General features: G+C 43.8%; 1 protein-coding gene across 2 annotated transcripts; it reads right to left on the reverse strand.

Moving 5' to 3' along the window:
* Positions 1-2,729: 2,729 nt before the first annotated feature.
* On the reverse strand, positions 2,730-11,217 carry LOC118363690 (gap junction alpha-5 protein-like). 2 transcript variants are annotated; one of them, XM_035744823.2, is made up of 4 exons: positions 10,872-11,217; positions 10,441-10,477; positions 8,130-8,271; positions 2,730-5,451 (listed from the first exon to the last, which is right to left on the reverse strand). In XM_035744823.2, the coding sequence occupies exon 4, from the start codon at positions 5,418-5,420 to the stop codon at positions 4,209-4,211; it is 1,212 nt and encodes a 403-aa protein (XP_035600716.1). In that variant the 5' UTR covers positions 5,421-5,451; positions 8,130-8,271; positions 10,441-10,477; positions 10,872-11,217; the 3' UTR covers positions 2,730-4,208. The 2 variants fall into 2 exon arrangements, with proteins under 2 accessions (XP_035600716.1, XP_035600714.1); XM_035744821.2 differs by lacking the exon at positions 8,130-8,271.
* Positions 11,218-15,071: the final 3,854 nt, after the last annotated feature.

The following is a 15,071-nucleotide window of genomic DNA, read 5'->3' on the forward strand; positions in this document are numbered from 1 at the left end:
CAGGTGGCCTGTGCTGTGTTGTATACTATTTTCCCCCTAGCGCACCAGAATTCCCATGACTCGAGGCAATCGCATCTTTTGGAGGAGTAATCTACGTATGATGAATGTTATTTTCCATCAAAACAATATGGAAGAATCCTTTGTGTCGGTTGCAATGGATCTCACACTGTATAGAGCAATGTGGCCACCTAGTGGAGAAACACTGGTCAGCGCTGCTTTACATCCCATTAGAGTTCCAGGGCCCAATGCCAAGACATATCCTTTTGTGGTACTCTACTCCAGTGGTTCTCTAACTTTTTGGGGTACTGTACCACCAAGTTCATTTTGTTCCCTGAAGTACCCCCTCATTTGTATTTCACCAGTAACCTATGGTCTTTTGAGTCTCTTCAAGTATTCCCTGTGGATAGGTAAAGTATCCCCCAGGGATACCTGGTTGAACTACCGCTCTACTTAACAGAGCCTTGTGCATTAAACCTTTTTTTGTTATTGAAGTTCGGAACTGGCAGCAATATCCGACAGACTGGTGTTGGCAAATTGTTTTACTCCTGTGTAATGTTGAAATAATTCTTGAAGTGTATCAGGTCAAAATGATAACCATACAATTGGGGCCCGTATTAGCATCTCAAAGTAGGAGTACTAAGCTAGGATCAGCCCCCCTCTTATTCATTATAACATAAAAGGCTGAATTGATCCTAGATCGGCACTGCTACTCAAATGCTATGTGAATTCAAGCACAGGTAGTGACTATTTCCGATGAATGCCCATACATACTCATTGTATGTTTTATTATGCTTATTTAACTAGGCAAGTCAGTTAAGAACAAATTCTTATTTTCAATTACGGCCTAGGAACAGTGGGTTAACTGCCTGTTCAGGGGCAGAACGACAGATTTGTACCTTGTCAGCTCGGGGATTTGAACTTGCAACCTTTCGATTACTCGTCCAACACTCTAACCACTAGACTAACCAAACCCCCCCCCCCAGGGAATTTTCTTTGGCTCCCGTCCAGGCCGTGAATAATTCCCTAGCCTATTATCAAAACTTTAACGCTGGGAATCATTTCTCAAGGTTGTCTGGCTCCGAATGTCCACCAAGACACTATAATTACCCAGCATTCCAGAGAGCAGCCTGGTCAAGAGGACTTTGTCCTCTGCTAATATTAGCGATAGTAAATTTTGTCCTGCAGCTGTGAAAGTCTGGCGTTCATGCCTCTTGTTTTATACACACAGATTAAATATGGCTATAAAGAGGGGTTATAGAAGATCAGGACAAATGGAAACTGATACTGAAACTCAACAAATGATTGACCCTGCTGCTCGATAAGAAGCCAAGAAAAAAAAAAAAATCCCAAATACCTCTGAAGTGTGTTCATAGGTTAGAAGATATCAGTCAAATACAGTGCGTGATACATATGGGGTGTATATATTGAGTTTGTGCTTGTTTTACATTTTGTCACAATTAGTACGAAGAGGATCAGTGGTCTTTACCGTACACAGTCAATATACAATATAGTGCAGGTAGAACAGTGAACGTTGTCATCAGTGTGTAAAATAGAATCGCTCTACTTAAAATATTAGTAGATAAGACATAGCTTGCAAATTCCTATCATGTGTCACGGGTAAATGTGTTTTTAATGGCAGACAATATCTACTTTTACATATAAAATAAACATGAAAACATTTGGAACACTAAAGATACATATTTTCATTGCTTTTTGCTAAAGTGCGAAGTTTACAAAAATGTGATTGCAATGACACCACCCCAATACAATCATTCACGTTAAACAAAGATGCATTGAAAATGAGCTAGACGTTTTTTTTTGTGAATTAGCAGTTAGATTCAGTTAAACATTTCAAAACATAAATCTGAGATGTTGTAAAACACTACACACACAGATTCGGTAAACCAGTGCAAAACGTTTTCAGTTTTCGACCACATACTTTGCCAGGTAAAAAAGATAGGTCCTATTTTTTATATTTATCATCCCTTCTGTTTGATAATTCTGAAAGGGAATCACTTTCCAAAAATTAAGAGAATTCCTCTCCGGCTTACTTTTCACAGTCTCTTAACTCATGAGCTGACAGTGATAAATTAAAGCGGTCTTTCCTTGACAATAGACATACACTTGTTTGGCAAGATCACGTTCAAGGTCTCCGCCCGGTTTTCCGATAACGATGTATCATACGTCTGTCAAAACACCACGCAGAGAGAACCGTCGCAAAGTACATCGTTGGAGCATTGTGTAGATCATGATACGCTCGAAAGAAAGGGAGCGCTGCTCTCGGATCAGCTTTCTCCGTTCAAATATTTCCTTAACATTATAATTATTTCACAATACCGAAAACGGACCAGCTCCTGGAGAGATATTCCCACCTACTGCTGCAAATATTGAGGCAGTTTATTATGAATAATGCTTACCCAATGAAAATGCACTAAATCACCGATTTGACACATCATTGCCTATGTGTGAATATGTTGAGACAAATACTGACAGTAGCCTACAAGTAGCAAAATCAGGGGTGCAACTTTCACTGGCGATGGGGGGGACATATCCCCACCCCTACATTCTGCAATTGCATTTTTTTGTCCCCCCCACCCATGTCATTGGAATATGATACAAAATTATGCAAGGGTGTGCTTTAGGACCATGCGGACACCTCCAAGCGGTTGGGTAGGCTGTGTGGAGTGTTTATCCGATAGGATTAAAAATATATATTTATTATGCCCCCGTTTCTAAAACCAAAGTTGGCCCAGGAGCAAAAATTTAACTAAATGATTTGAACATTTTATAACATATTATTGATATAGGCCTACAGCCTACTCTTTATATTTTAATGCAGTCATCTTGACTGCATTTTTCATTTGAAGCATGTTTTTCTACGTCTCTACGTCGCTTGTTTGTATCAATTGCAAACACATTGGCATCTTTGTATTTGTAGTCAACTTTGTTCTGAAGTTATCGATGTCACAGAGACACTATCACACTGTGATTCAAAGTTTAGCAGATATCTCTGTGTATAAAGGGCGAAAAAGCATCTGACACACTTAGCTGTTCTAGAAGTTGTTCGATTACGAGCGTTTTCAATTGCGAAGTTAGTAACAATGGGTTTTGGGAAGTGGTTTTGGGAGGTGATTACAACATCAGGATTCCCATGGTGTGTCTGCATGTTTGTATTGTATGCCAATGAAAGTGTCTGCATGCCTCTGTAAATGTATTGTATGTGTATGTGTGCGTGCGTGAGAGAGAGAGAGCAAGCCTACACGTGTAGAGCATTTGTCTAAGCGTGCGTTTGTGGGTCACTGACAGGCAGCCGTCCTTCACATATCTCTCTCTCTCTGAGCGACAGACTGGCTGTCATCTGTCCCACTTAGCTGTCCCCAGCAGCCAGTCAGTGTCACAGAGCTGATAGTGTGGCAGTGACCCACTCATTCTCAGGTTTGGCACAAGGCCCCCCTGTCTCTCAGGGAGAGACTCAGAGACAGCAGTCAATGTCTCTGTCACAAATGGCACCTTATTCTCCTATATAGTGCACTACTTTTGACCAAAGCTATATGTGCCCTGGTTAAAAGTAAAGGGGGATACCTAGTCAGCTGAATGCATTCAACTGAAATGTGTCTTCCACCTTTAACCCAACCCCTCTGAATCAGAGAGGTGCGAGGGGCTGCCATAATCAACATCCATGTCTTCAGGGAACAGTACCTTGCTCAGGGACAGAATGACAGATTTTTACCTTGTCAACTCGGGGATACCATCTTTCGGTTACTGGCCCAACACTTTAACCACTAGGCTACCTGCCGCTATATAGGCAATAGGGTGCCATTTAGGACACATCCAGACAGATGTCCTTTGACAGTCACATTAGGGGATTAGTCCTGAGGGCTAAATATGAAGGCACTAACCCCTCTACAGCTGTGTTGTGCCCGTGGATCCATGTCTCAAAACCATGACTGAGACCCATACTAATGATATCTAAGTGCCAATTTGTATGTCAATTGCTCCTCAAGCATCCCTATTTCAGGACTTCTGATTAGCTCGAGTATTCTGTTTCATGACTTGTGATACTTTGTAACTTTGTTGACTTGTGCCATGCAGTGCTCAAATTAGTCCACCACAACAGACGAGCCATAGTCATCCCATTCTTCTGTGTGTGTGTGTGTGAGTGTGTGTTTGAAACGATCCAGGAACAGTGTGTGTGTTGGGAATTGGGGCTACACAGCCAAGTCATCGGGTCGCACGCGGCTACTGGAGCCGCTGGTCTTGCTCAGACGCCTCTTGTCTTTCAGGTAGCCATTTTGGTAGCCGTTTTGGAGCAGCGAAGGGGGCGGGATGCAGGCGTTGGGCGTGTCGGCGTGCCCCTCATAGGTCATGTGCAGGAAGTCTTCCTTCCCCAGGTCATCGTGGACAACACGGTGGCGCTCAGTGGCCATGTTGACTGAGTTCTGCTGGTGGGCCAGCCGGTTGTTGAAGGGAGGGCAGCTAGGATGGGGGTGGGATTGGGTGTGCATGGGGTGTGTGTGAGGGGAAGAGCTCACACACTGGCTGAAGTCTGGGGGCGGGGTGCATGGCATGGACGGACGGGGTGGGCTGTCCGGTTCAGCGGCTATGACCGTAGCACTTGAGGGCGTGCGTCCTTGTAGCAGTTGATGTTGCTGTTGTTGTTGCTGTTGTCGTTTACTCCTCAGAAACCTCTGACATTGCTTAAAGGCCAGGTGGTAGAGCTCCACGGCGCTGAGAAACAGCGACACGCCCGACACGGCCAGCATGAACACGATGAACACATTCTTCTCCGTGGGCCGTGAGACGTAACAGTTAACCGGGTGGGGACAGGGCCGACTGTGGCACACGTACAGAGCGTTGAGGAAGACCCCGTAGAGGATGTACTGCACCACGATGAAGACCACCTCCATTAGCGTCCGGATCAGGATGCTCAACACGTAAGTCTGCAGCAGCGCCCCGCGCAGACGCACCCTCCCTATGCCGCTGCCCTCCTTCCCGCACTCTCCCCCCTTGTCTTCCCCGTGCTCCAGATAATGCTTCTCCTCTCCTCCTTCCCCTCCTTCCTCCCCGTCACCTCCCCCCTGGTCCTCCTGCTCCTTGCGCCGGCGTTTCTCCTCCATACGCACCGTGTGCATGGCGTGGCCCATGTAGATGAGCGACGGTGTGGACACAAAGACAATCTGCAGCACCCAGTAGCGGATGTGGGCGATGGGGAAGGCCGTGTCGTAACAAACGTTCTCGCAACCAGGCTGCTCCGTGTCGCAGGTGAAGTCCTCCTGCTCGTCGCCCCACGACGACTCGGCGGCCGTGCCCAAGACGAGAATACGGAAGATGAAGAGGATGGTGAGCCACACCTTGCCCACAGATGTCGAGTGTTCCTGCACCTCTTCCAAGAAGTTTCCCAGTAGACTCCAGTCGGCCATCACCCGTCACACACCACACCTCTGGAACGGCCTGGGAGAGAGTAGAGCAGTCAGGGAACAGTCAGTCATCAATCTATAATTACCATCTAGCCTGGTCCCAGATCTGTTTGCGTTGTCTTTCCAACTCCGATGGTCACTGGTATGCCATTGACGATAGGAGTTGGAAAGACATTACAAACAAATCTGGGACCACGCTAACTATGATCTACTGCACTTATAGATCAATGAATTACATTTCTGCATTGAATGAAGGTGCTGTTGTTGTTCTGTGGGATATTTTATTTGTGTTTCTTTTTTTAGGACTTTCTATTATTCTGTTTCATGGCTTGTCACACTTTGTGACTTAATTCACTTGTGCTTTTATTTGACTGGTTTCCAAGTATCTCTTCATTACACCAAAGTATTCTGTGCTGTGCTGAGCTGCTCTGTGCCGCTCAGTACCTTACTGTACTGTACTGAGCAATGCTGTGCTATACTATACTGAGCAATGTTGTGCTGTATAGTATTGAGTGATGCTGTGCTTTACAATTCTATCCTGTTTTGTACCAGGCGATGTGTTTGGGGCTGTGGAGTGGGTATATTATTAGACTTTCCTCCCTGTGTGACCACAGTGGGCTCAGTAGACTGGCCTGATTTGGGCCAAGTATGTTCCCACAGCCCTGCCTGCCTGGCCCAGCAATCTGGGAAATCGGATGTCAGTTTTAAGGAAGTCTAAAGTCAACAAAAACACAGAAATAAACATGTCACAGGGCTTCTCTTTGCATTACTTAGCCTGGGAAAGTGAGACATACTGATTGACATTTCCTTTGGTCAGAGATAGGTGGTGCATATTTCTTGACACATTGATAACAAACAAAATCAATAAGGAAGTGGTGACTGGTAAGATGTCAATTATTAAAAAAATAATAATAATTAAAGAGCTGAGTACTAATAAATCAATGCACTTTGTTTCTGTTGATGGAAATTCATCCGTTTCAGAACTGAGTCAAGAAATTTCCAAAGGACCCAATCCCTCTAAAGCATTTTCCAGTAACAGACGTCATATGGTCATATGACAATATACAGTAAATAACGATATTATTTCTAGTATAGGAAAGTCTTCTTCTTCTTCTTGATAGATATCTTGGTAGATCATTTATGAACACCTGAGCTATACCATTTCATCACCCCCATGAACTCTACTGTCAGCTCTTCTCTCTGCGCATATACTGTATATCTGCACTCGAACTAGCAGCGTTACCTGTCACGATACACAAGCCTTGGCCCTTGCAGAGCAAAGGAAAAAGCTACTTCTATGTTGAACACTACTAGCACACACAGCTCACTAGCTGGCGATTCCACATCGGCTCCATGAGCACAGACAGTGCTGTATTGTAGTGTGTACTCCAGACTCCCCCCACTCACACGCAAACAAAGGATAAACTAACTAGTGTCTATTGAACAACGTTTCATAATACTTCATTTCATTACAGTAGGCACACAGTGAAAACCTTTATTCAACTAAATAGCATATGTAAAAAGACAGCTATACAAACTTGATGTTTGACAAATTATCCAGTACGATAATTACCGTTGTACAGGCTAAGTGGTTCAAGTTAAGGTGGCGTTCACTGCTAAGAGGCCGTGTTCAGTCTTACCAGCAGAGACAATAAACCCTCCTTGGACTAAAATCCATCTGGCACTGAAGGTTGTATTATTTTTCAGACTATCAGTCTTTCTATCTAGACGAGACGGTGTATTACTGTAACTTTCTCGCATTTCCTGAAGGGCATGACCAATGGAAAGTATGGAGCTGCAGGATCTGTGCTCTTTAAACTCAAGTGAGGGTGTTGATTAGACTGTGTGCGTGTTCGCATGTGTGTGTATGGGGGCAGGTAGCCTAGTGGTTAGAGCGTTGGGCCAGTAACCGAAAGGTTGCTAGATCGAATCCCGAGCTGACACAGGTTAAAATCTGTCGTTCTGCCTCTGAACAAGGCAGTTACCCCACTAGGCTGTCATTGAAAGTATGAATTTGTTGTTAAATGACTTAAATAAAGGTTTAAAAAATTAAGTGTGCCTGAGGGAGGGTGGACCAATAGGGGTTCCCTTCTTTATCTACAGCAGACCAGTAGTTTGTGTGGCAGGATGTTTTAAGTTCTAGTGGCCACATGACAGTGACCTCAGGCAAATTATGGGAACTATGGCTGAGTGGAAAGTAGTTTATTTAAGACATAATATAAATAATACTGTCCCATATTGGTGTATAGAAACAGTTATTCAAACATGGCAAAATAACCTGGAATTTATTTCTCGGGGAAGAATAGGTTTTTACTGCTGATGCAGTAAATCAGTTTGAGAACAGTCATTGAGACTGACTCACTTCCCATAGAAACTCACCTCCCTTTACATTTCTGTCTGAGGGGTCTTGGTCGCCATCCTGTCTCCCCGTAGGCAGTTGAGGAAGCAATGTCAAACAATATGATTTCCTACTGCCAAGGCACTTAAAAGGAAATCGCCCATACTCAAGAAAACAAGTTTCAAAAAAGCCAATCTCTGCACTATGAGAAAAAACACCAACTCTTCAATCGTTTTTTCTCACACCAAGCAGTCCTGCTGTGTGTTTACATTTAAACAAAAAAACAATTATCCCAGACCAGATTATTATGGTTTTCGTGCTTGTTGGCACTTTGCAGGCTCCGTCTTACTTAGATCAGCACCAGGACAATGTACCTGACTGGGGTCTTGGCAGCTGGGGGTACTTTAGGGAGGAAGAAGGTGCTCCCTCTGCCCTTCCGCCCTCCTCCTTCTGTTGTTTACCTCGGAAAGGAGAACAATGATGCTCACTTTACGGTGCTTGGTACTTGTCTGGAGTCTATAGAAATAGGAAAACTAGAATGGACAAAGCCCCTCAGACCACGGCAATGTCACGCTCATGGCTGGGAATGTTCCTTATGGTCATTGTATTTCTGTGCTGGTGACACTGAGGGTAGCTGTTGAATGGAGAGGGAAGGGGAAAAAACCCTGAAAATACCCTGGGACACCTGATAGGAGAGGACAGGGTGGTTCTTTCTGTTCTGTGGTATAAGGAAAGCACAGCACACAATCCTTTATTCTGCTTTTTTGTCATATGTCTGTGTTAACCAAATAATGGTGTCATGGCATACATATAGTATGGTCCCTCTAGGTCAGTCACAGCAACATGATGATTTTGACTCACGCTTTCCTAGCAGACTTGACTCTTAGCCCCTTGACTAATTTGAAATAGGGGAGACAGTCCACTGGGTCCTTCGCCTTTCCACCCTGCTCATAAATAAGTTATTATTAACATAATCAATCCTCATACAGACCACAAATGAACAATTTTCCCATCAGGGATAGTTCACATTTGAAAGTAGAAAATAAGATAAAACTTCAAAAAGGGTGAACCATCTCTCCAGCAGGGTTTACTCAAGTCTGGTACCTGAACGATAGCTTTCTGTAGAGGCACTGTAGTGGTAGAGTAAACCAGCCATGACTTCATTATGTTATATCTTGGTAGACACACACACACCATTTACTCCCAGTTATTGAGACCTGGGAGCTACAGACTAAAGGGTTTGGACATTTGGAAATTTGGATCATCTTTAGCCTATCCTAATAGTCTATCAGCAATTCCACACTTCACTTTTAGAAGTCTGACCAATGAGGGTATTGGACTCCTCCCGAATCGTTCAGTCCCTTTTACTTACTTACTTTTAAGAGACTACTTAAGACCATTTCCTTTCCAATTTCAAAGAGCATAGTCCTATATCTTTAAACAATTTGTAGAATTAGCTTTGACTGAATAACTGCCATTCATCATTGAAAGCTTCGTTATTAGCAAGCGACTTGTTTAAGTGTCTAAGGTCAACTGCTTCTACAAAAGGTTAACGAGAAAGGTATATATAGTGTGTGTAAAGGTGTCAGCACCATCTAACTGTGGATGTCTCAGAGTTTGTCTGACATCATGTCCTTTCCTTTAAGCTCCAACACCATTCTTTCATGTCACTCAAAGCCCATTGAATACTTTTGGCCACATTTTGCCCCAAGGTCACAGGACAATGTAATATTAAGAGATTACATCAGGATAAGGGTCCACCCATTACTAATAGCAATAGTCCAAGCTCTGAGAAAGTATGACTTCCCTATTTTGACTTTCTCCTGCTCTCTATATTGTTTGGCTTGCTGCTCTTTTCCTTCCTATGTCATGTTTGTTTTATTTTCGGCATGATCACCAGCAGCACAAACAAAAAAGTCTGAAAGACAAGGAGGGTTTTGTCTTTGGGGACAATGCCAGAGTAGTTGACGAAAAACTGCTTTTATGTGTTGGCTGCAATCCCTTGGTCTAAAAGAGTCAACTTTAGATCTCAAATTCATCTGACAGGTCGGACAATATTTCAGTACTAACATAACAATGCTTACTCCTTCAACATCACAGCAGATGCTACATATCTACATCCATGCATGCACGACCAGTGGTGTAAATTACTTAAGTAAAAATACTTGAAAGTACTACTTAAGTCGTTTTTTTTGGTATCTGTACTTTACTACTTATATTATGGACAACTTTTACTTTTACTTCACTGCATTCCTAAAAAAATTATGTATTTTTTTCTGTGACACTCAAAAGCACTCATTATTTTGAATGCTTAACATCCCTGGTCATCCCTTCTTCCTCTGATCTAGTGAACTCACTAAACACAAATGCCTAAATTGTAAATGTGTCTGGTTTGCTTAATATAAGGAATAACAAATATTTTGTACTTTTACTTTTGATAGTTAAGTATATTTTAGCAAGTACATTTACTTTTGATACTTAAGTATATTTAAAACCTGAATACTTTTACTCAAGTAGTATTTTACTGGGTGACTTTTACTTGAGTAATTTTCTATTAAAAGGTATCTTTACTTTTACTCAAGAATGAAAATTGGATACTTTTTACACCACTGGGACAGACAGACAGACAGACAGACAGACAGACAGACAGACAGACAGACAGACAGACAGACAGAGTTACTCTACCTGAGATGCAGCTGCTTAGACCCGGCTGGTGCCTTTTCTGTTAAAAATGAGAATGCAGAAAGGTTTTCTCAGTGTTCAGGTGACAGGCAAGAAAAGTGAAGGACTCTCAATATTAGGGGTAAGGAATATTGTAGTAGAACAGTCGTAATCTCCGTTTCTGTATTAAGGCAAAAAACTGTCCCTGAGAGGGTGAAATCCAGAGGTCTTGGTCTCTCTTTCTAGGCTTTTCTGTCTCTGTTTAGACAGAAAACTGCTCGTCTTGTCTTGACACAGAAGGTTGTGTCTCTCAAGGTAAAGCATCAACATTAGTCTCTTTCAGTGTCCTGGCTAAAGATGACTGGGTTTGTCCCCCAATGTCGAGTCTCTCGTCTAGAGTCCAGACAGAAAGCTGTTTATCTCTCTCCACTGGGGCAGAAAATTGAGTCTCTCACCAGTTGGCTTGATGTGTTGAGGGATCAAATCCACTATCTGTCAATTGATCCGAATAAAACAAACTCTTTCAACTTGAAAGAAAACATAAACGTTTTCGTCAACTATAATGACTATTTCCCTATCTTTCCCCTTTTTTCATTCCTTGGCAGAGATCAGGGTAGAGGGACTGGTGATACAGACTTTGAGGACGGACGGAGTAGATGAGGGCACAGACCTAAGGCTGATGAGCAGGAGCAGCTGTTTGTAATGTAGGAGACTACCAGATGGACCACGGACAGAAATGAAGCCTTAAGCATGGGGGCAGTGGAAGAAATACCAGGCATCACTTGTGGCCTGTCCTCCTACCCTACCCAGTACCCTGCAGCCCTCCCACAGCCTCCTCCCTTCCTCCTCCTCCTCCTCCTCCTCCTCCTCCTCCTCCTCCTCCTCTGCCTTCCTCTCTCTCTCAGCCCACAATGCCCTCGTTTTGTCTGCCTGGTTCTCATTTCTAGAGAGAGGAATATCTCAGGTCAGGAGGGGAAGTCAGATTGTATTAGAACACAATGGCAATTCTACATTGGCCACTAACTCCCATTTTGTCTATGCTCCCTCTAAATCATACATGTAGACCCACACACACGCATACAGGAGTGCATGACTCACACACACGCACTCAAGAAACACACACACACACACACACACACACACACACACACACACACACACACACACACACACACACACACACACACACACACACACACACACACACACACACACGCACGCACGCACGCACTCAAGAACACACACACACACACGCACGCACGCACGCACGCACGCACGCACGCACTCAAGAACACACACACACACACACACACACACACACACACACACACATAAGCAAACGCACAGACTGGGAGAAAGAGAGGGGCACATGCAATCTATTTTCAAGTAACCAAATTACAACTTGATTTTCCATGACTTCCTGATTTTACAGATTGCTTTTAAAGGCATGTTTGCAAAACCATTACAGCCTTATGGCTTTAAGCAAGTACACTATTAGAAAAAAGGTTTCCAAAGGCTTATTCGGGAGTCCCCATAAGATAACCCTTTTTGGTTCCAGGTACAACCCTTTTGGGTTCCATGTAAAAACCCTTTCCACAGAGGGTTCTACATGGAACCAAAAAGGCTTATCTTATGGGGATCTTATCTTATCCCCCCTTGTAATACTGTACTTACACCAGTTAAACCATTGACGCCCGTGGTCTCCCCTCCATTAAAAGGGATAATTGCCTGTCCCACAGGAGAATCCTTTGGAGATCCCTTTTTGGTTACAGGAAGAACCCTTTTGGGTTCCAGGGTGAACCCTGTTCTTACCTGGAACCAAAAAGGTTGGACTCAAAATTGTCATGTCAGTCATTGTAGACCAAACAGCATGGCCAGAGGAGCTCAATCGTAACCAACACAGAGAGTGTTTGTCTCCTGTTGTTGCTAGGTCTTTTATTTACCCCTTCTTCTCCAACCACAAATAAAAAAGAACAGCTTTGTAATGTTCAGACTTGTGACAAAACATCTGTCCGAGAGGGCACACATTTAGCCAGTTTTCTTGGTATCATGAGTATTCCTGTTCGGTGATTGTCTAGTCTGGAGTGTCATGACGTTGCCCTACACTATTCCCTCTCCCTCTGCACCATCCCCCTCTCTCTGTCTCTCCTACACCCAGGTTGGTGCGACCTCAGGTCGTAAATTCCTGGAGGAGAATCCAGCCTCATAGCCAGACAGTATAGAGAGAGTGAGTTTTCATAGAGAGAACAAAGGAATGTCTCCCACCTCACAGAACTTGAGGTCCGAACAATATTCATGTTCTGAAGAATGTGTAAAAGATTGGTGAAGTAACGAGCTACGAACTGGTCCGTTCGGTACAATTTTGTGAAACTCATGAGAGACAATACCGCCACATTAAAATAATCCTGTTTATACAACAGTCTCAGTTATGAGGCTTACATCTAATTGTTGTACAAAATGAATGAGTAAAGATGAAACTATTTGTGAAATGATGTGATGCTATGTAATGATGTTAATGTGAGAGAATTGTATTTATCTTTAAAGTTTCACTTATTCATTGGCATGTGCCTCAGGGGCACAGACAGGACCCGGTGTCATGAGACAGCTCTTTTCTATGTTCCGAATAAAACCCCCACCTGGGTTTTCTATCACCAGACCGAGCTTACCTCAATTACGAGGGGGGCTACGGGTTGAGACGAGACCAGTACCTCTATCACAGAGGGAAATAAGGCTTGAGTAGATTGTTGAATCTTTTAACCATCCATTAACCATGAATATTTTAACCATGGTTCAACTCAGACTATTGATACCGACAGAATAAGAACAAGTCTTTGATATTAATTACTAGTCTGCAGCTAGGAGCAGCTCTCAATTTACGACTTTTGGAATGAGACTATTGTGAGGTAAAGTATAATTCATTAATCAGAAGACTAAGTGATCAGATATTAAAATATCTGAAGGTATATTAGGAAAATTATAACTTTGTAATCTGAATATTTTCCTTGGTGTCCCGACTTCCTGGTTAATTACATTTACATGATTAAGGCAGTTTAATCACACAATAATAATTACAGAGAATGTCGTGGCAGAATCAGAATTATTTAGGTAACATTTATTAAAATGTTTTATTTTATTTCATGCTTATGTGAGATATGTCATTAGAATGTCTATTTTTGGATAATACTGTTGCCCGGTTGTAAACATATCTTTTAAACCATGTTAAAGGATGATTGAGGGGGAACCAATTATCTCTTGGTTCCACAATGTCTGTGTGCCAGTCACTGTGTCTCAGTGAGCTTGTCCAGAATGGGAGTGTCTAAAATGACAATTGATATATATCCTAATGTCTTGGTACTATGTTGTACCAAGAACGAGAAGTAGAATGTCACGGTTTTCATATGGTGAAGGAGAGTCGGACCAAACTGCAGCGTGTCGATTGCGATCCATGTTTATTTAAACAAACGTAAACACGACTAAACACGAACACTACAAAACAATAAACGAAACGAAAACCGAAAACAGCCTATACATGTGTCAACTAACATCGAACAAGGACATCAAGACACTCAGGACAATCACCCACAATAAAACCAAAGAATATGGCTGCCTAAATATGGTTCCCAATCAGAGACAACGATAAACACCTGCCTCTGATTGAGAACCACTTCAGACAGCCATAGACTTTCCTAGAACACCCCACTAAGCTACACACCACATACAAAAACCCATGTCACACCCTGGCCTGACCAAATACATGAAGAAAAACACAAAATACTTCGACCAGGGCATGACAAAGCCCCCCCTAAGGTGCGGACTCCCGAACGCACCTCAAATCAATAGGGAGGGTCCGGGTGGGCGTCTGTCCATGGTGGCGGCTCCGGCGCGGGACGTGGACCCCACTCAGTTAATGTCTTAGTCCCCTCTCCTTGCGTCCCTGGATAGTCCAACCTCGCCGCCAACCATGGCCTAGTAGTCCTCACCCAGAACCCCACTAGACTGAGGAGCAGATCGGGACTGAGGTGAAGCTCGGGAGTGAAAGGAAGCTCGGGAGTGAAAGGAAGCTCGGGAGTGAAAGGAAGCTCGGGAGTGAAAAGAAGCTCGGGAGTGAAAAGAAGCTCGGGAGTGAAAAGAAGCTCAGGCACGTTGATGGATCTACCAGATCCTGGCTGACTGGCGGATCCTGGCCGACTGACAGATCCTGGCTGACTGGCAGTTCTGGCAGATCCCGGCTGACTGGCAGATCTGGAAGAGTCTGGCTGACTGGCAGCTCTGGAAGAGCCTGGTTGACTGGCAGATCTGGAAGAGCCTGGTTGACTGACAGTTCTGGCAGATCCCGGCTGACTGGCAGATCTGGAAGAGCCTGGTTGACTGGCAGATCTGGAAGAGCCTGGTTGACTGGGAGATCTGGAAGAGCCTGGCAGATCTGGAAGAGCCTGGTTGACTGGGAGATCTGGAAGAGTCTGGCAGATCTGGAAGAGCCTGGTTGACTGGCAGATCTGGAAGAGCCTGGTTGACTGGCAGATCTGGAAGAATCTGGCTGACTGGCAGATCTGGAAGAGCCTGGTTGACTGGCAGATCTGGAAGATTCTGGCTGACTGGCAGATCTGGAAGAATCTGGCTGACTGGCAGATCTGGAAGAGCCTGGTTGACTGGCA

Source organism: Oncorhynchus keta, chromosome 30 (genome assembly GCF_023373465.1).
Source record: "Oncorhynchus keta strain PuntledgeMale-10-30-2019 chromosome 30, Oket_V2, whole genome shotgun sequence".
Taxonomy (NCBI): domain Eukaryota; kingdom Metazoa; phylum Chordata; class Actinopteri; order Salmoniformes; family Salmonidae; genus Oncorhynchus; species Oncorhynchus keta.